Source organism: Gopherus evgoodei, unplaced genomic scaffold, assembly GCF_007399415.2.
Source record: "Gopherus evgoodei ecotype Sinaloan lineage unplaced genomic scaffold, rGopEvg1_v1.p scaffold_35_arrow_ctg1, whole genome shotgun sequence".
NCBI lineage: Eukaryota > Metazoa > Chordata > Testudines > Testudinidae > Gopherus > Gopherus evgoodei.
Window position 1 is genome coordinate 3499174 of NW_022060027.1, and position 20517 is coordinate 3519690.

At 61.1% G+C, this 20517-nt stretch overlaps 2 protein-coding genes across 3 annotated transcripts in view; both read right to left on the reverse strand.

Moving 5' to 3' along the window:
• The window catches only part of LOC115641675 (immunoglobulin superfamily member 1-like), a 95539-nt gene that overhangs the window by 42604 nt on the left and 32418 nt on the right, over nucleotides 1-20517 (reverse strand). Inside the window, exon 5 of the mRNA XM_030545004.1 lies at nucleotides 387-452. Coding sequence (XP_030400864.1) covers nucleotides 387-452 — 66 coding nt within the window. The remainder of the gene's footprint in view (nucleotides 1-386; nucleotides 453-20517) is intronic.
• Nucleotides 11513-19470, reverse strand: LOC115641599 (T-cell-interacting, activating receptor on myeloid cells protein 1-like). Of its 2 annotated transcripts, XM_030544896.1 has the most exons (8): nucleotides 19376-19470; nucleotides 19232-19267; nucleotides 18123-18242; nucleotides 17370-17660; nucleotides 13888-14178; nucleotides 13453-13518; nucleotides 12574-12704; nucleotides 11513-12480 (listed from the first exon to the last, which is right to left on the reverse strand). In XM_030544896.1, the coding sequence occupies exons 1-7, from the start codon at nucleotides 19404-19406 to the stop codon at nucleotides 12574-12576; spliced, it is 966 nt and encodes a 321-aa protein (XP_030400756.1). In that variant the 5' UTR covers nucleotides 19407-19470; the 3' UTR covers nucleotides 11513-12480. The 2 variants fall into 2 exon arrangements, with proteins under 2 accessions (XP_030400756.1, XP_030400757.1); XM_030544897.1 differs by lacking the exon at nucleotides 13453-13518.

The window sequence follows — 20517 nt, forward strand, 5'->3', positions numbered from 1 at the left end:
CTGCTACTGCCAGTGAAACTCTGCGTGAACCAGATGCCCCAGCAACTTCCCTGTTATATACCCCGGTTCTGGGAGGGGAATGGGGTATAGTGATTGGGGGGAGGGGCTGGGAGCCAGGACTCCTGGGTTCTCTCCCTGGTTCTAGTTGGAGCCCGGGGTGTGGGGTCTGGTGCTTAGAGAAAAGGACAAAGATTAGAGCCTGGGAGGGACGGGGTGTGCTCAGGGGAGGACGCAGGGCCGGGGTGGGGATTTGGGGAGGGATCCAATAGGGGCAGGGATTCTGGGGAAGGGGGGCAGGGCAAGGGTGGAGTCAGGGTGGGGCTGGGGCGGCGCGAGCACCCACCGGTGCCATGAGAAGTTGGCGCCTATGCCCCCAGCCCCAGTACCTGGCCCTTTGCTGCCCAGGCGGGTGGGATCCAGCACTGCTCCAGGCTGGATCAGGTCGGTTCCCCCTCTGGGAATAGAACCAGTGTCCATCAGGGCCTGGGGAGGGGACGAAACAGCAATTTGGCGATCTCCCCCAGCTGCTGACTCAGCATCGATTTTTCACTGTCATTCCTTGGGAGGGGAAGGATGGATTTTAGTTCACCCTGGGGGAGATGCTCACTTCCTCCTGTTTCTCTGTAGCAGAGACAGGCCAGGAGGTGCCATTCACACCTGGAGTCACTGCGGAGCAGGTCTGGGTGCAGCTGTTCCTATTTCGGAGGAGGAACGTCCCTGTGTCTGTAGAGCTACAGGGGAGCTTGTCTGCCAACCGGGGCTTTATCAAACCGGGAGGGGAAGGCGGCGGGTGTAATTCCGACAGCCCAGACCATAGGCGCCAAGTTTCCCTGACGCCAGTGGGTGCTTGCGCCCTCCCGGCCCTGCCCCAACTTTGCCCCTTCCCTGCCCCTCTTGGACCCTTTCCTCAAATCCCCGCCCGGCTCCACCTCTTCCCCGAGCGTGCCGCCTTCTTCCTCCTCCCTCATCCCTCCCAGCCGTGCGAAACAGCTGTTTCAAGGCACAATCTCTGGGAGCTGGGGGGAAAAGCAGGCACGTGGCGCGCTAAGGGGAGGAGGCGGAGGTGAGCTGGGCGGGGGGGAGGGGCGGGGAGCTGCTGGTGGGTGCAGAGCACCCACCAGTTTTTCCCCATGGGTGCTCCAGCCCTGGAGCACCCACGGAGTCGGTGCCTATGGCCCAGACTCTCTCTGAGATCACCAGTGGGGGTTGGGAACCACACGGGATTCGTCATTTCAGGTCCAGGTTTCATGTAGACAAAGTCTTAGTCTATCTTTCTATCTATCACCAGACGCACTCCTGTTTGTCCACCGCCCTACGTTCCCAAGGACCCACATTCCCACTGACCTGTGGCCGTCGGTCCCCATGGATCTGTCCATCACCCTTTATATAGAAGAACTGAACCGACCAGTTGTCTGCAGGGACCATTCCCCCTCCAAACACCCGAATGGCCCCTTGGGCGTCTGAGCTGGGAGCCCTGTTCCCTGGGGGGTGAATTGTTCCATTTCTCCCGCTCACCTTCTCCCTCCGGCTCTGTCGGGGGGAGGGGGGGGATCCAGCTGCTGGGGCCCAGCTGGGTCGGTTCCCTCTGTGGGATTAAAATGAGCATTGGCTGGGATGGGGGAGGGAGGGAACTGAGCACCCAGGCCTGGAGCGGGAAGGGGCTGAAACGGTGACTCTGTGATTGGGCCGCGGCTGGTGGGGAGTGAATTCAGCACTGGGGCTGATGCTGGCTGGGCAGCCCCTGGGAAAGACCCCCTGTTCTGAAGCCCCTCCGGGGGCAGGGATCCCCCCCTTCCTCTGCTCTGAATTTCCAGCAGCTTCTGCTCCCCCCTGGCTGGGGAACCCCCTAGTGGCTCCATCCCCACTCCCCAGCTCGGCGCCCCCTCTGCTGAGCCCAGGGCTCAGGGCAGAGCCTGGCTCTGAGCGTCCCATCAGCGCTGAGCCCCTCTGAGTATCCAGCTGGGTGTGGGGCTGGGAGCAGGATGCCAAACTGGGCCCCTCACCTGCTACCACCAGCTCCACGGGGTCACTGGGCTCCGATCAGACAGGCAGGTTCCACTTGGTGCTGTATCGGCACCTGTAGCTCCCTGCGTCTCTCTGGCTCACACTGCGGATGGGAAACTCAGCCACATCCCCCGCGGGGTCCATCGAGTGCCGTGCATCCGGGTCTCCAGCTTTACTCAGAAGGACTCTCACTCCTCGACACCGACACTCACACCGGATGGTCACGGCTCCCCCTGGGGTGACCTGGCCGCTGGGGCGCAGGGAGATGTTGGGTTTGGGGTAGCTGGACTCTGCAGGCAGCAGGAGACAGGCCGTGAAACACAGACCCCGGCACGGTCACTGTGCCCCATCCCCACAGCCTGGCCCCGCTGACGAGGCTGATACAGGGGCCTGCAGGGACAGTCTCCTGGATGCTTTTCCCCGAATCTGAGACTGAGAGAGCTGGGCTAGCGACACAAGAGACACGGGGTCCCCTACCCCTCAGCAGGGCAATGGTGCAGATCCATCTGCAAGAAACCAATGGAGGGGTGGCTGGGGCAGGGCAAGGAGAGGCCGAGGGGACCTAGATGCTGTGACAAACTGGGACTGTTCTTGATGTGGTCTTTGAATGCTGAGTGGGGAGGGTTGGCCTGGGAGGACGATCTGCATGGGGGGATGGAAGACCGGCCTTGAGGAAAGGTACCTGAGCATGTAACGTGAGAACTCAGGAAGGGATTAGAGGCCAGGTGACACCTCTGCCCGGGAAGCTGAACAAAGGCTGGGGGAGGAGATGCTGGGGAGTGAGAGAGTTTCAGGATCTGGCTGGGGAATGGAGGGAAGCTCAGATGGGGCCTGATTCCCCAATGGGGCTGTGGTGCCTCTGCAACCTCAAGATGGACCTAATTGGGGAGGATCCTGTTGTCCGTGCCTGCAAGACCTGTCTTGGACTGTGTTCTTGTTGTCTAAATAAATCTTCTGCTTTACTGGCTGGCTGAGAATCACGGTGAATCGCAGGAAGCCGGGGGTGCAGGGCCCTGACTCCCCCACACTCCGTGACAACTGGTGGTAGCAGTGGGATGTACTGCACCCCGTTGATGGGGCTTCCTGCAGTAAGCGACCGGGGAGCAGTAAAACAAAGGGGGATTGACAAGAACCAGGCATGCTGAAGAGTTGGAGAGAGCCGGTTTCAGGGGGCGATTAACCCCTGAGGGTGTGTGACCAGAGAGAAGGACTTTTGCAGTAACAGGGCCTCCCAGGGGATTGCAGCGAGCAGTCCCAGGGGCGGCGGAGTCTGCAGCTTGACTCTGGCAGAGAGGGGGTGACCTGAACAAGGGCTGGTGGCCAGCAGGGATCGTCCCGGCGAAGCTCCCTGTCCCTGGAACAGATGCGGCTGGAATATGATAGGGAGCTGAGACGGGAAGAGCTCCAGTTAAGGAGGCAAGAACTGAAGCAGGAGCAGGAGGAACGGGAAAAGCAGCGTCAGCATGAGCTGGAGGAGAAAGAGAAACAGCGTCAGCATGAGCTGGAGCTGGCCAGGCTGAGGAGCCGTGGAAAAACCCCCGCCTTGGGCTGTAACTGCCCTGTTTAAGCGATTTGTCCTGAATTGGCACTCTCAGGGTATGGCTACACTTGCAGCTGTACAGCGCTGAGAGTTAAACCTGTCTGCGTACAGCTGAGTAGGGAAAGCACTACAGTCTGTCCACACTGCCAGCTGCCAGCGCACTGTCGTGGCCACATTTGCAGCATCTGCCGCGGCATTGGGAGCGGTGCATTGTGGGCAGCTACCCCAGCGTTCAAGTGGCTGCAACGTGTTTTTCAAAAGGGAGGGTGGGGTGGAGTGTGACGGGGAGCGTGGAGGAGACAGAGAGAGAGGATTTTTGGAGCCGACACCGTGTGCGCAGCTGCCTTGCAAGTTCCGACCCCTTCCCCACCCCTCTCTCACTCACTGAAAGCAAACAGCAGCTGTTCGTTTTTTCCCTCACAGACCAGATAAGCAGCCTTGCCGAAATGGACCCCCCACTTCCGTCTCTCCCGCCCGCCGCCGCTGCTTCTCTCCTCAAGCCCCCTCCCTCCCCGTCTCTTTAAGCAAACACCAGCTGTGGGCGTTCCAAAGGGAGCCCCCCTGCCTCTGCTCATTCACAGCAAACAGGGGCTGTGTTTGTTTTTTCGATAAACAGCTCTGGAGCCCGGAGTTCACAACAAAGCAGAGAGCGGGACCTTCACTTAAAAGGATCACGGGAAGCTTCCGGAGGTCAGTCCCTGCGTACTAAGGTTATTCCCTGTTTACACTGGCGCCCCAGAGCAGCAGCAGCAGCGTTATACCCTTTATTCCTCTCGTGGAGGTGGAGTACAAGTAGCGCTGTAGCCACGGAGAGGCAGCGCTGTATGTGCCTTGCCCGTGTGGACGGGGAGTGAGTTACAAAGCTGTAAAGCCACCACCAGTGCTGTAACTCTCAAATGTAGCCAAGGCCCGAGTTGGGTCCCGCTGTGACGCTGCGGTTCTGGCGGGACCCAACTGAGAGTGCCAATTCAGGACAAATCGCTTAAAACAGGGCAGTTACAGACCAAGGCTGGGGGGTTTTCCACCTCTAAGGCAAACCAAACCAGCCAGACAAAGAGGACTTTGGTCTCACCCCACTGGCTAACCACAAGTCACACAAGCAATTCCCTTAGACACTCCAGTTTCCCAGTATCACCACCAGTGCCACTCATCCTGGGGATGAATGGTTATGAAAACCAACACCCCAATAAAAGAAAACGGTTCTCTCAATCCCAAAGGACCAAGCCCCAGACCCAGGTCAATATACACATCAGATTTACCCCCAAATCATACTGTTGCCAACCCTTTAGAATCTAAAATCTAAAGGTTTATTCATAAAGGGGAAAAGATAGAGATAAGAGCTAGAATTGGTTAAATGGAATCAATTACATACAGTAATGGCACAGTTCTTGGTTCAGGCTTCTATCAGTGATGGAACAAATTGCAGGTTCAAATCAAGTCTCTGGAAGATCCCCCGCTGGGATGGGTCATCAGTCCTTTGTTCAGAGCTTCAGTTTGTAGCAAAGTCCGTCCAGAGGTAAGAAGCAGGATTGAAGACAAGACGGAGATGAGGCATCAGCCCTATATAGGCTTTTCTAGGTGTAAGAACACGTCTTTGTTCTTACTGTGGAAAATTACAGCAAAATGGAGTCTGGAGTCACATGGGCAAGTCCCTGCATACTTTGCTGAGTACAAGGCATATCTGCTTTCTCTCACTGGGTCAATTGTGTAGCTGATGGTCCTTAATGGGCCATCAAGCAGGCTAGGCAGAGCTAACACCAACTTGTCTGGGATGTCTCCCAGAAGCACAGCCTAAGTTTGAAATACAGACAGTACAGAGCCAATACTCTTAACTCCAACTACAAAATGATACATACATACAGACAGCATAATCATAACCAGCAACCCATAACCTGGTCTTGGACACCTTATATGACCCCCTTTTACATAAGATTTGGTGCCACTACAGGACCTTGGTTGCAACCATGTTCTATACAGTCCCAGATTATATCAATAACGTCACACCCCACTCCCTGGATGGACGTCCCCTCTGTTGGGCCCAGGGCTCAGGTCAGAGCCTGGCTCTGAGGGTCTATTGGCCTAGAGACACCCTGTGGATCTGGCTGGGTGTGGGACTGGGAGTGGGGACAGCAAGCACAGAAGCTGGGAGGGCAACAGGGGGTGAATCACTCGCTGATTGCCTGTTCTGTTCATTCCCTCTGGGGCACCTGGCATTGGACACTATCGGAAGACGGGATACTGGGCTAGAGGGATCTTTGATATGGTAGGGACCCAGTATGGACATTCTTATGAGCCAGGCCTCCCACCTGCTACAATGAGCCACACATAATCACTGGGATCCAATCAGTCGGGTGGCTCCGATCTGGAGCGAGATCGGCAGCTGTAGTACCCTCCGTCTTCCCGCCTGGTGCTGGGGATGGTGAATTCACCCCCATCCGCAGCAGCATTCAGCTCCCAGATTTGGATTCCACCTTTATACAGAAATAACCTCCTGGCCTCGCACCGACACTGGCAGCGGATGGTGACAGCTCGCCCCAGGGCGATCACCCCGCTGGGGCTGACAGAGATGGAGGGTCCGGGCATAGGGAGCTCTGCGTTCACACACAAACAGGAGTGTGATGGGGAGACACAAACCCCTCCCCGTGTGTCTGTAACCTGCACCCAGCCCCAGGGACAGCGCCAGGTCTAGCAGACACCTCACTGCATCTACAGGAAACATGTGGGCTGGATTCTGATATCAGCAGTCCCCGGGGTCAATCCGGAGTCACCCCTGACTGCACTAGGGGAAGGGCCAGGTTCTGATCTCAGCAGTGCCCAGGGTCAATCCAGAGTCACTCCTGACTGCACTGGGTGCAGGGTGGAGTTCTGGTCTCAGTCCTCCAGGGTCAATCCAGAGTCACCCCTGACTGCAATGGGTGCAGGATGGAGTTCTGGTCTCAGTCCTCCAGGGTCTATACAAGGAAGTTGAACTGATTTTTGATGGGAATGTTCTGGGGTCAGCTCCTCCCCACCCCACCCTTAACAATAAAATTTCTCCAGCCCCAGAGATACTCATGTCTGGACACCCCGCTCCATCCACCAGCCAGCACCCTGGAGAGGAGACGGCGCATTAGGGACCAGATCTTAGAGCAACTGGTTCTTACAGCCTGGTCTCAGATCCCCCACCCTCATGGGCACACGCCCTGGTGTCAGATTCCCTCCCCTACACCCAGGGCACATGGCCTAGCTTTATCTGTCTCTGAGGAAGCGGATGATGAGAGCAGATGCCAAATAAGGAACTCAGCTGGTGGCTCCAGCTACAGGAAGTCGATGACATGTCATCTCTTCCTGTGTCCATCACATATTGTCTCTAATCTGCAGGTGAAATCTAGGGTAGCCAAAGCAAGCAGAGGTTCCTGCAAAACCCAGGAAACCCTGGGCCCATCGGTCTGGCCAAGCATCATGCAGCTCCCAGCTTGTCTCTGTGGGGAAGGGGGGAGAAGTCACCCTCTGTGTACCCTGCAGCACTGGGGAAGGTGCATCGGGCTGGGAGCCAGGAGACCACAGGGTCTTGTCTTCAATCTTCCACCGATCACTACAGTAGAACCTCAGAGTTACAAACTGACCAACCAACCACACCCCTCACTTGGAACTGGAAGTGAGCGATCAGAGGGCAGCAGAGCTAACTTAAAAAAACACACCCAATACAGAACAGTTCTGTGTTAAAATAAAGTGCTAAACACATAAAGGGAAAGTTTAAAAAGGAAGATTTGACAAGGGGAAACTGTTTCTGTGCTTGTTACATTTCAATTTAGATGGTTAAAAGCAGCATTTTTCTTCGGCATAGTAAAGTTTTGAAGCTGTGCCAAGTCCATGTTCAGTTGTATGAAGTCAATGGTCAGTTGTAAACTTGTGAAAGACCAAAAATAACGTTTTGTTCAGCGTAGTGAATATTTCAGAGTTACGAACAACCTCCAATCCCGAGGTATTTGTAACTTTCAGGTTCTACTGTATTTCCATGCAGATTCACAGACATAGCCCCCCCCTGCACCCACCCACTCAAACACCCCGCCTGCTTTGTTGCACTCTGAGTTCAAAGCTGGCTGGTGACCCATGTAAGTAAAATTAATACGTGATCATGCAATTAAAGGGAGCAGAGTTAAGGAAAACTTATTGGTGGCATTTCCTGGTGCTGGAGGGTTTGACTGCAGCCTTCCCGCTCAGCCTGCCAACCTGCCCACCTGCGACACGAGCCGTGGCACCGAGTGAGGAGTGGGCGCGATGGGGGACACCTGGGTTTGCTGCCCCTTGCCCCATAGCTGAGCAGTGATGACGGGTTTACACTGTAACACCGGGTTCTAAGGGGCTTTTCTCAGTGTGTGAATTAAATAAACCAGGTTCAAAAGAAAATCAGAGAAAGAGAAATTCCATCCCGGGCCCTCAACGGGTCACCAGCTGGGAGAGACCCAGGGACCTTCTAATGCCCCCGCAGAGACCCTGCCCCGAGCTGGAGGAGACACTGTCAGTGGTTATGTGGCCAGGACCCCTAGAGAGGGACGTGATACAGGCTTTGTTTATACGCCATTGGCTAGAGGACAGCAGGAATCTGGGGTCAGGGGGCTCCATTCCCAGTTCCGGGAGGGGAGTGGGTTCTAGTGGTGAGAGCAGGGGGCTGGGAGCCAGGACCCAGGCATGATGGTCTCGCCATCACCCGTCCTTTGCTCTGACACTGCGCTGGGTAACACCACAGAGCAGGAGGGTGACAAGCAGCAGATTTGCTGCATAGAAGAGTCATTCCCTTCCCTGGCCTGTCACTCACAACTAACACCCCACACCTCTGCCTGCCCCCCTATCTCCCAGCCTGCCCCCTGGTCTATCCCCATTCAAGTCCCCCCGAGGGACCCTGCCCCCATCATTGCCTATCCCTCCTCACTCCCCGCCCAGCCTGCCCCCCTCACACCCTTCCCCCACCACGGCCTATCCCGCCTCATACCCCTGTCCTCTGCCCCATTTCCCCTCAAAGGCCCATCCCTCCTGCCCTCAGTTAAGATGGCCGCCCTCTCCCGGTGTCTCCAGTGGGCTTGGCGCCAGGCTGCCCTCTAGAAAAGGGCACCTACCTGGGCTGGGAGGGGCAGGGGAATATTGGGGGTGGGAGAATGTGAGGGAACATTGTGGGTCAGGGCCTGAGGGGCTGGGGGGGGGAAATGGAAGCTGCTCCTTGTGATTAGGGGGCGCCTGGGTTCCCCCGTCCTGAATGTTTCAGTGTGAATCTGCCCCATGGCCATGGGGGATTCTGGCACAGACTCCCAGGTTGTGCCCAATCTTGGTCCCGTGAGGTCTGTGAGGGGGACCCCCCTTCAGTGCAACAGCCCTTCTCGGGGGTCCACTCTCTCTCGGGGTCAGGCCCCTCCACCTCCTGGAGCCGCAGCTCTCGGAGCCTTAGCACGTCTGTCTCTGCAGTGGGCCCCCCCAGGGAGTCCACTCGCTCCGGACCCTCAGGGCCTCCACTCCCAGAGGGAATAATGCCCCCCTGTTCTCTAGCCCGGAGCGACTCTCAGCCAGCGTAAAACAGGAGGGGTTATTGAGCATTGAACCCAGCACAGGAAACTCTCAGGGCCTCCGGCCTGGCCTCCCCCAGCACAGCACATCCCAGTCTCCCCTGCATCCAGGTGGGCTCTGCATGATCCCCTTCTCCAGCCCCGAGCCCCCTTGCTTCCCAGCTGGGCATCTGATATCACCAGCCCCAAGCCCCCCTCTGTCCATTGTCTTCTCTACAGGTAAACAGGTTGCTGGGGCCCCTCCCTTCTCTCCTTTGTTCCCCTCTGGCTGGAACCAGCTGGTCAGGTCACTGGGGTTCTCTCCCCTCAGCCCACTGTCCTCCCACTGGCCAGAATCAGCTGGCTGCCAAGCTGGGGTGGGTCTCTTAGACACCAGGTCACCACTTATTACGGCACCGCATCTCCAGGCTGTTGTCCGGGGGTCCTGGATGCCAGGCCAGGTCACATCTGGTCCTCTGCCCCAACAATCCTCTCCCACCACCTTGTTACACATGCAGCACACAGGGAAACTGAGGCACACACACACTATTCATGGAAAACACTACAAAAATCCCCAACTTCATCACAGCTAGGCATTCCCATGACACACTGCAGTCTAGCTCCGTAGCCATGCTATTCCGTACATCATGGGAGTTGTAGTTTGGGTGCCTTCACCATGTCCCCATTCTCCTCAATGAGCTGGGCTCTCCAGCCAGACTACATCTCCAATAATGCACCATGGCCAGATACTCCCATGATGCACCACCTTCCCTCCCACAGGGAAGCCTGTGGTGCATCATGGGAGATGAGGTCCAGCTAAGGCACCTGGCTTATAAAGGAGAATGAGGACACTGAACTACAGTTCCCATGGTGCACCACAGCCAGGCACTCCTATGATGTACCACCTCCACTTTGAGAGGCGAGCCCATGGTGCATCATGGGAAACGTAGTCCAGCCCATAGATATGAACGGGGACACAAGGCACCCAGACAACAGCTCCCATGAGGCATTGCAGCAGCACTTCAGAATCGAAATATTCCTGTTTTCACATTTTTGTCAGAAAACTGGTATTTTCTGTAGGTTCCCCGCCCCTGCATGTTCCCAGCTGCTCTATAGAGGGGGCGAGCCTCTCCCAGAGCTACGGAGTCTAGCTCCATCACTCACCCTGCTTCAGCATTGGAGTGCATGTCACATCAGCTGCACGGAGAGCAACCGCAGTGACTGGGCAGTACGTGCTCTGCTGGAGACTAGGGGCCAGGTTCTGATCTCAGCTCCCCTGGGGTCAAGCCAGAGTCACTCCTGACTGCATTGGGGGTAGGGCTGGGTTCTGGTCTCAGCACCCAGTCAAATCTTTTAAGCTCCTGGCTGGGGTCAGAAGCCTCGTCTACTCTGTGGGGCTATTCCCCCTGGTGACCTACTTCTCGTTTCTAGTTCAGTTTGGCTCCTGGTTTGACCACGTCAAGGGCTGGCTAGGGCTGGGGGGCCATGAGAACGTCTTCTGGATCAGCGACGAGGAGCTGCAGCAGATGGGGCAGGAGGGAGATGGAGGGGAGCCTAGCAGGGGAGGGGGGCTAGGGACCTGGGGCTGGGGTACAGTCTAGCATGTCCCTGGATAGAATGTGGGGGGAATCCCAACCGGGGGTGGGTGGGAGCTGGCAGGGGGGGTGTCAGAGGGGCTGCAAATGGAGGGGACAGCAGAGGAGGGACCTAGGGGGCAGAGGGAGGGGCTGGGGGAAGCTGGGAATGGAGGGGGAGGGGATCCCAGCAGCAGGGAATCTGGGGGCAGAAGGGAGGGGCTTGGACCGTCTGGGAGCAGAGGGGGCCAGGAGAACGCAGTGGCGGATGGGCACATCCCTCGTCAGGGCACGTAGCCCTTGCCCCCCCGAGTCCCTGAGGCCATGACTCCCCCGCTTCCTTTCCCCCCGACCTGCACAGGACCTGTTGGGCAGTGTGGGGAGGATCTGCCATTTCCTGGGCAAGGATTTAGCTGCTGAAGCCCTGGCCTGCGTGGCAGAGACACCTCCTTTTGGGCCACAAGGCAGAACCCACTGGCTGCCTACAGCCTGGTGCCCGGGGACTTCATGGCCCACGCAAAGGTCTTTCCCTGAGGAAAGCTGGGCACATGAGTGGTTCTGCCCCCCGCGTCTGCCCCTGCCCCACTGCAACTGCCCCCATCTGCCCTTGCCCCCTCTGGGCAGGTTCTAGCCAGGCCGTGCCACCCCAGACGCAGCAGTGGGACACCCCTGCCGCTGTGCCCTCCACACCAGCCCCTCCTGCCAACGGGCACCCACTGTACGGGGCAGGTGGGAGGAACAAAGCCCTGGGGTACCCTTTCTGCTCTGCCAGCCGCCAGTGGGAGTCACCCACTCCCCTCCCAGAGCATCAGCTAGAACCCTGGAGTCCTGGCTCCCAGCCCCACCCCCCAGCTCTAACCACTAGACCCCACTCCCCTCCTGGAGCCAGAGATAGAACCAAGAGGCCTGACCCCACCCCCAGCCCAGTGCCCTATACCCTAATCCCACCTTCTGGCACATGGCACAGCTGCTATGGAAATACTCTCCCAGTGGGGGGCGTTGTGGGGAGCAGGGTGGGAACACTGGATGTGGGGTGGGGGGGCTCCCCACATCCCTAGCCCCACCTCTCCCAGCAGGAGGTGCCCCCGCCACACAGAATTGCTGTCCCATCCAGTGTCTCTGCTTCGCAGGGGTTGTCAGTGACTGGAAGAACCATTTCACCACGGCGCAGAGCAAGTGCTTTGCCCAGGTTTACCGAGAGCAGCTGCAGGAGCTGGCCAGGACCGTCCCCTGGGACAAGGAGTGACACCCCCCTCAGCTCAGGCAGGGTGCACGGGGCTGTACATAGCCAGGGGATACGTTGGCTGGTGGATGCCCCTCCATGGAGCCAGGTCTCCCCCTAGTGGTTTCCCGCGGTAGCTCCCCCCTCCAGAGTAGCTGGTGCTACTGCCAGGGGGCGCCCTCGCCTGACGTCCGGCACCTCACGCTTGCCCCTGACCCCATCCACTCTTTCCTGCCCACTTTCCCTCCCCCTCAAATAATAGCTGCCTGCATCTAGGGGTCGGTTTGTACCCCACACTGCTCCTGAACCCCCTAGTCCGGATGGCAGGACACATCAGCAGCAGCTGCCTTGTCTGTTGCATCCACCTGCGAGCCAGGACTCCTGGGTTCTCCCCCTGACTCTGGGAGGTCAGTAAGGTCTAGTGAGTCCAGCCCAGCACCCTCTAGGCGGGGGGTCGGGGTTCGCTCCTGGGGTGTGACTGTCGGGTTGGGAGCAGTCGGGGCGGATTCTCAAAGGCAGGGGTGTTTGGGGGCAGCGGGGGTTGTGCTGGCATCTCAGCCCCCCGAGGGGAAGTGGCTCATCCCTTGGGGAGATTCTCTTCTCCACATGACCAGATCCAGGCTCCTGGGGGAGACACGGCGGGTTAGAGGGGCCCATGTTACCATGGGCCCAGCCCCTGGGGGGAGCAACGGGCACAGAACGGGGGGGTCACCTCACCTAGGACACCTCCCTCAGGCAGCGGTAACGGGCCTCAGCCAGGATCAGCCCCAGGACGAGTAGGACCGCGGCGCCCAGCCCCAGGCGGGCGATGTTGGCGTAGGTGAAATCTGGGTGCCCCGGGGGGGCTGCTGTGGGGGGAAGGGGAGAGTCACTCAGCAGCTCGGACGGGGAGATCAGCAGCTGGTGCTGCCCCAGGAGCAGAGCCCCCAACCCCTCGTCTGGCAGGTCTGGCCCTGGCCTCAGCTTCCCCAACAAGGGGGTTGCCCAGGTGGACAAACAGCCCCTGCCCTATGGCCCCACCCCCACTCTCTGCATCCCCCCCATCGCTCGCTGTCCCCCACCCTCACTCACTTGCTCATTTTCACCGGGCTGGGGCAGGGGGATGGGGAGCTGCAGAGCCAGCGCTCAGGGCAGGGCCAGTGCTCAGAGCCCCTGTGGCCACCCTGCCCCTCGGAGCCAGAGGGAGATGCCGGCAGCTTCCCTGGAGCTGCCCTGACTTTCAATTGCCCCGCCAGGGTCCCTTTGCAACTGGATGTACCAGTCAAAAACTGGACGCCTGGCAACCCTAGTCCCAGGCCCCGCCCGGACACCCAGGTGGTCCCAGCCCCAGAGCCAGGCCCCCAGATCCTGTCCCTCTCCTGGGAACCCCCAGTAGCTTCCAGGCAGCAACCTACAGGGCAGGAGGTGCCGGAGGAGCTGGGGGTCTGGTGGTGAGGGAGGGGCAGGGGCTGCCCCTCCCCCTGGTGTCTGGGCTCACGCATCAGGAGTCACTGCCCCCATCCTGCCCAACCAGCCCCAACCCCCAGGGGCGGCTCCTTGGGCAGCATGAGCCTTCCAGGGCTGGTTCGATGGTGATTCCACCCCTGGCCCCGGTACCTGGCCCCGCGCTGCCCGGGCCTGTGGGAGCCGGCGCCACTCCCAGCTGAGTCGGGTCGGGTCCCCCTGTGGAATAGAACCGGTTTCTGTCAGGATGGGGGGAGCGGCTGAAACAGAGACAGCAATGTTCCTCCCCCCCTCGCAACTCAGCTTCTATCCTCATTGTCATTCATGGCGGGGCGGGGGTGTGTGCCGGCTCAGCAGTCCCTGGGCCCCGACTCCTCTATGTGTTCCCAGAGTTGGGACAGATGTCTGGGGACCAGGATCCCACCTGAGCCCCAAATCTCCAGCGGCGGCTGCTTCCCCCTGGCTGGGGAACCCCCCAGTGACTCCCCAGGCGGGCAACCCCTTTGCTGGGCCCAGGGCAGTGCCAAGGCCCCGAGGACCCAACTGGGTGAGGGGCTGGGAGTGGGGATGTGGAGCCGGGCCCCTCACCTGCTACCACCAGCTGCACGGTGTCGCTGGGCTGCGAGGAGACGAAGGGCTCTGACCGGGGCCGGTAGCTGCAGCTGTAGTTCCCTCCGTGCTGCCGGCCCACGGTGGGGATGCGGAACTCGGCCCCGGCCCCAGTACGGTCCATGTGTTGCTGCGGGTTCAGGTCTCCAGCCTTGTGCAGGAAGAACCTCACGTCCCGGCGCTGCCCCTGACACCGGATGGTGACGTCTGCCCCTGAGGCCACAACCCCAGTGGGGCTCAGAGAGATGGAGGGTCTGGGTAAGCTGGGATCTGCACACAGGAGACAGGCTGTGAGAGCCAGTCCCAGGCATCCACCCGGACCCGGCCTCCCCCAGCCACGGGCAGATCCGGGGCCCTCGGGGCAGAGATTCTCTCCCAGATCCCAGAGCTCCCCCCACCCAGAATCCCACCCTGCGAGCTGGGCTCCCAGCCCCACAGACACCGAGTCACAGCTCCCTAGTGCTTGGGATCCTCACATGCCGTGTGCGGCCCCTGCCTCGTTCCCTGCCCTGGACAGAGCGACTCACGGGCCGGTCTCTGGGTCCCGGCACCGCAGGGCCCAGGGCTGCCGGTGTCCCGTTTTCAGCCGGAAAGGGGGTTGAACAGGGAACCTGGCAGGGCCCCCGACCGGACACTAAACCGGACTCCCTGCAGTACCCGGCCTGTGCCACCAGGGGGCGGGAAGAGCGGCTGCTGCTGGAGCCTGCAGGAGCCGGGCAGCTAATCGGCCGGGACCCTGCCCCACTCCCTGCCCCATTGACACCCACACCCACCTGCAGCGGGGCTCCCCCTCCACCACCCTGCCCCACTCCCTGCCCCATTGACACCCACACCCACCTGGACCGGGGCTCGCCCTGCCCCACTCCCTGCCCCATTGACACCCACGCCCACCTGCAGCGGGGCTCCCCCTGCCCCACCCTGCCCCACTCCCTGCCCCATTGACACCCACACCCACCTGCAGCGGGGCTCCCCCTCCACCACCCTGCCCCACTCCCTGCCCCATTGACACCCACACCCACCTGCAGCGGGGCCTCCCCTCCACCACCCTGCCCCACTCCCTGCCCCATTGACACCCACACCCACCTGCAGCGGGGCTCCCCCTCCACCACCCTGCCCCACTCCCTGTCCCATTGACACCCACACCCACCTGCAGCGGGGCTCCCCCTCCCCCGCCCCACTCCCTGCCCCATTGACACACACACCCACCTGCAGCGGGGCTTCCCCTGCCCCACCCTGCCCCACTCCCAGCCCTATTGACACCCACACCCACCTGCAGCGGGGCTCCCCCTCCCTCGCCCTGCCCCACTCCCTGCCCCATTGACACCCACACCCACCTGTAGCGGGGCTCCCCCTGCCCCGCCCTGCCCCACTCCCTGCCCCATTGACACGCACACCCACCTGCAGCGGGGCTCCCCCTGCCCCGCCCTGCCCCACTCCCTGCCCCATTGACACCCACACCCACCTGGACCGGGGCTTGCCCTGCCCCACTCCCTGCCCCATTGACACCCACACCCACCTGCAGCGGGGCTCCCCCTCCCCCGCCCTGCCCCACTCCCTGCCCCATTGACACCCACACCCACCTGCAGCTGGGCCTCCCCTCCCTCGCCCTGCCCCCCTCCCTGCCCCATTGACACCCACACCACCTGCAGCGGGGCTCCCCCTGCCCCGCCCTGCCCCACTCCCTGCCCCATTGACACCCACACCCATACCCACCTGCAGCGGGGCCTCCCCTCCCCCACCCTGCCCCACTCCCTGCCCCATTGACACCCACACCCACCTGCAGCGGGGCTCGCCCTGCCCCGCCCTGCCCCACTCCCTGCCCCATTGACACCCACACCCACCTGCAGCGGGGCTCCCCCTGCCCCGCCCTGCCCCACTCCCTGCCCCATTAACACCCACAGCCACCTGCAGCGGGGCTCCCACTCCCTGCCCCATTGCCACCCACACCCACCTGCAGCGGGGCTCGCCCTGCCCCACTCCCTGCCCCATTGCCACCCACACCCACCTGCAGCGGGGCTCGCCCTGCCCCACTCCCTGCCCCATTGACACACACACCCACCTGGAGCGGGGCTCCCCCTGCCCCACCCTGCCCCACTCCCTGCCCCATTGACACCCACACCCACCTGGAGCGGGGCTCCCCCTGCCCCGCCCTGCCCCACTCCCTGCCCCATTGACACCCACACACACCTGCAGCGGGGCTCCCCCTGCCCCGCCCTGCCCCACTCCCTGCCCCATTGACACCCACACCACCTGCAGCGGGGCTCCCCCTCTCCCCCGCCCTCCCCCACTCCCTGCCCCATTGACACCCACACCCACCTGCAGCGGGGCTCCCCCTCTCCCCCACCCTGCCCCACTCCCTGCCCCATTGACACGCACACCCACCTGGAGCGGGGCTCCCCCTCTCCCCCACCCTGCCCCACTCCCTGCCCCATTAACACCCACACCCACCTGCAGCGGGGCTCCCCCTCTCCCCCACCCTGCCCCACTCCCTGCCCCATTGACACGCACACCCACCTGCAGCGGGGCTCCCCCTCCCCCTCCCCGCCCCACTCCCTGCCCCATTGACACCCACACCCACCTGCAGTGGGGCTCCCCCTCCCTCGCCCTGCCCCACTCCCTGCCCCATTGACACCCACAGCCACCTGCAGCGGGGCTCCCCCTCCCTCACCCTGCCCCACTCCCTGTCCCATTGACACCCACACCCACCTGCAGCGGGGCTCCCCCTCCCCCACCCTGCCCCACTCCCTGCCCCATTGACACCCACAGCCACCTGCAGCGGGGCTCCCTCTCCCCCGCCCTGCCCCACTCCCTGCCCCATTGACACCCACACCCACCTGCAGTGGGACTCCCCCTCCCCCGCCCTGCCCCAATCCCTGCCCCATTAACACCCACACCCACCTGGTGCGAGGCCCCCCTCCCCCACCCTGCCCCACTCCCTGTCCCATTGACACCCACACCCACCTGCAGTGGGACTCCCCCTCCCCCACCCTGCCCCACTGCTTTCCCCTCTCACTCCAACCCCCACCCTCGCAGCGCAGCTTCCCCTCCTCCCCCGCCCCACTCCTTTCCCCTCTCACCCCAACCCCCACCCTCCCAGCGCAGCTCCCCCTCCTCCACCCTGCCCCACTCACCCCCACTTCTGGAGAGCGGCTCCCTCTCCGCCCCACCCCCGGTGCACAGCTCTCTGTGCCCTGCCCCAGTCACCCCCACCCCCACCCCCATGGGATTAAATAGCGACTCCCGGTCCCTACGCACAAGGGGCAGCGTTAAAGTAGCCTCCCTGCCCTGCGTCTCCAGGGGCTGCTGCTCCCCCCTGGCTGGGGACCCCCCCAGTGACTCTGTCCCTTCTTCCCCCATCTCCACCCCGGTTGTCCCCTGTGCTGGGTCAGGGCTTGCTGAGACCCCCTGGGGCCTGGCTGGGTGTGGGGCTGGGAGCCGAGGCGCCGGGATGGGCCCCTCACCTGCTACAATGATCTGCACAGGGTCGCTGGGCTCCGAGTAGACAGTTCCTCCTGATCTGTAGATATAACGACAGGTGTAGCTGCCCCCGTGTTCCCGTCTGGCGCTGGTGATGGGAAATTCAGCCTCAGAGCCGGCAGGGTCTGTGTAAGACAGATAGTTCCCATCTCCAGCCTTGTAGAGTTGGAACCTCATGTTCTGGTGCTGATGCCGACACCGGATGGTGACGTTTCCCCCCACGGGGATCACTCCACTGGGGCTGACGGAGATGGAGGGTTTGGGGTAGAACATCTCTGGATTCACAAACAAACAGGCAGTAAGTGGGGGTGACACAAACTGTGTCTGTCTGATTCAATCCTCTGCCCATCTGTTGCTCCAGCGTTTCACCCCCTGCCCGGCCCTGGGGCACAGCCAGGCCGGGTCTGGCTTTTTTGGTGCCCCAAACAAAAAATAAAAAGGAGGGGCCCCCGCCGGAGTGGCAAAACAGAGGAAAAAAAAACCACGGCATGTCCGGAGTGGCAAAGTGTGTGTGTGGGGGAACAAAACAAGAAAACGGCGCAGCTGGAGCGGCAAAGCGTGGGCAGTGGGGGACGGCATGGCCGGCAAAGCAGGGGAAAAAACAAAACACAAAACCCTACAGGGCGGCTGGAGCCAGGGTGCGGGTGCAGTGGGACTCCCTGTGCTGCCGATTGTGCGCTTGGTCTAGTAGGGGAGGGGGAGAACGGGGGCAGCCAGTGCATCAGTAGGACGCTCACCCCGTGGCCCGACCGCCGCGTCGCCTGCCGGGAGGGCTCCGCTCCGCTCCGGTTGGCGGGGAGGGAAGGACACGGGCTGCCCTGCCAGGTTTGCTGCAGGGTGCTCCCCTCCTCTGCCCCCTACAAAGTGCCCAGAGCAATGAACAACAAAAAAAGCAAAAAAACGGCCGTGCTGCCCTCGGCTTGGGCGAAAGCCGCCCCGTAGAATCTACCGCCCCAAGCACGAACTTGCTCAGCTGGTGTCGAGCCGGCCCTGGACACAGGACGGGGGAAGGAGATTTCCAGTCTCAGATTCCTTCAGTTCTCCAGGGTCAATCCAGCCCCGTCCCCGCTGCAGTCAGGGGTGACTCCAGATTGAATCTGACGGGCTGAGAGCAGATCTGGCCCTTTCCACACTGCACTCAGGGGGTGAATTGGGATCTCCCCTGTGGGGTTCCTGGTCCAAATTCAGGTCCTTTGCGCAAGCAGCTCCCAGGACAGCCCCCGCCATCCGTCCCCCACAAAAAAAACATATTTGCAAAACCCCTGGTTGTTCTAACATTTTCCTGCGCACCCCTGGGGCTCAGACTCTGGCTCTGCTCCGCCCCAAACCGCTCTCTGCTGCTGGGGATTTAGCTCCGCTCTGCGCGGTGCCGGCGGCCCCTTTGCGGACGGGATATTCCCAAAGCCGTTCAGGGGACGTTCCGACCGCCGGGCCGGGCTGAGCCTGACCCACGAGCAAAGCAGTGACACGTGTGTGCAGCAAGCCGAGGGTGAGACACAACGGGGCCTTGCTCCAGTCCCTCTGCGTGTCCACGTCTCACAGCCCTGCTCTGCCTGACCCGTTCCCTGGGCTCCTGCCAGCTCCCCGGGCACAGTGCGGGGGCGCTGCGGGGTGGCTGGTGCCTTCACTCTGTATTTCCTGCTTTGAGTGCCGGTGAATTCACCCTGTGTGGTGCCCGTCCCTGTAATGAGTGGGGCGAGGTCTCAGTCCCCACCTCTGGGTGTGAAGGGGAACAGGGATCTGACAGGATCACCTCTTTGCGGAATCTGCACCCCTCCCCACACCCATGTCTCTCGTCCTTAATGTGGAAATTCCCCCAGCTGCCCCATTCCTCACAGACACTCACCTCCCGATACCCTGCTCTGCCCGGCCAGCCAGCAGCCTGGAAAGGAGACGGACCGTTAGGGACCAGATCCCAGAGCAACTGGATCCTACACCCAGGGCTCAGATCCCCCCATGGGCACACGCCCTGGTTGTCTCTGATACTCACCGAGGAGGAGGACGGTGAGAGCAGACGCCATGGGCAGTGGGGGCCCCTCAGTGCTGTCACCAACACCCCAGTGCTGAGCTCCACCAAGCCTGGGGCCCGAGTGCGAGCGGAATGAGGAACTGCGCCGAGGGCTGCAGCACCAGGAAGCCCATGATGCGCTCGGCCCCTTCCTTCCCCATCAGATGGTTTCTCAGCAATCTCCAGCCCAAGTTTACCATTGTCAGGGCAAATCCAGCTCCCTGCAATGACCAGCAAACCATAATCCCTCCTGCAGCTGCCTGGTCCCCTCCACCCCCATCACCTCCCAGCCCCACATGGGAGCTGCCCAGTCCAGGGACCAGCTGGGAACAGGGGGAACCTCAGGAGGTGTCAAGAGGTGCCCAGGCTGCCCTGACCTTTTCCAACAGGCCCGTGTAGCCGCCCTGGAGCTGCAGCTCAGAGCAGAGGAGGGCTCCCCCGCACACACACACACACACAGTGTCCCCCATGAAGAAACCCTCTCCCATGGAGGAGAGCAGACATTCCTTCCTGACCGGCTGGGTGCAGTGCCCACCCTGGAGCATGAGGGTGGAGGGGCCTGGCCAAATTCCTTCTAAGGTCCTGTTGCTGCAGATGCTGTTCTTAGCCCAGTGGTGTGGGACAGAGACAGGACCAGGGAGAGGGTTGGAGGGTTGCGGTTTCTGGCCCCTGTGACAGGGGGAGGGAGGGATACATTTACATCCTGAGTCGTTAAAGGAACAGCCGATAAAGCTGTGAAAGGGGAAGTCTGCCAGAGCCGGCGCTCGCTTGCTGTCTCTGCTACTGCCAGTGAAACTCTGCGTGAACCTGATGCACTGGCACCAGGGCTGGCGTTAGGGGTAGGCGACCACCTGGGGTGCTGGGCTTGAGGGGGGCGTCAGACTCAGGGTGCTGGTTTTGTTGTTAGCAACAAAAGGGAAAATCGAATGTTTAAAGTAAAATGTTTCAGAAGAAAAATGCCAGTGGGAATTTTTTTTAACTCTTGTTGACCCTGCGCAAGCATCTATCGAAGAAAGGTTCGGACCAATGAAAGAAGCACCATGAAAAGACCCAGCGGGGAGGGAGGGGGAGAAGGGGGTTGTACAACTTTAATAAGTTGCCGGTGGACAGGAAAACACGGCTGA

Coding starts and splice junctions, on each gene's coding strand:
- LOC115641599 (XM_030544896.1), bottom strand. CDS start 19,406: ATGGCGTCTGCTCTCACCGTCCTCCTCCTCG. Junction 19,268..19,375: donor TCTCACCGTCCTCCTCCTCG/GTGAGTATCAGA, acceptor TCTCCTTTCCAG/GCTGCTGGCTGGCCGGGCAG. Junction 18,243..19,231: donor GCAGAGCAGGGTATCGGGAG/GTGAGTGTCTGT, acceptor GGCACTTTGTAG/GGGGCAGAGGAGGGGAGCAC.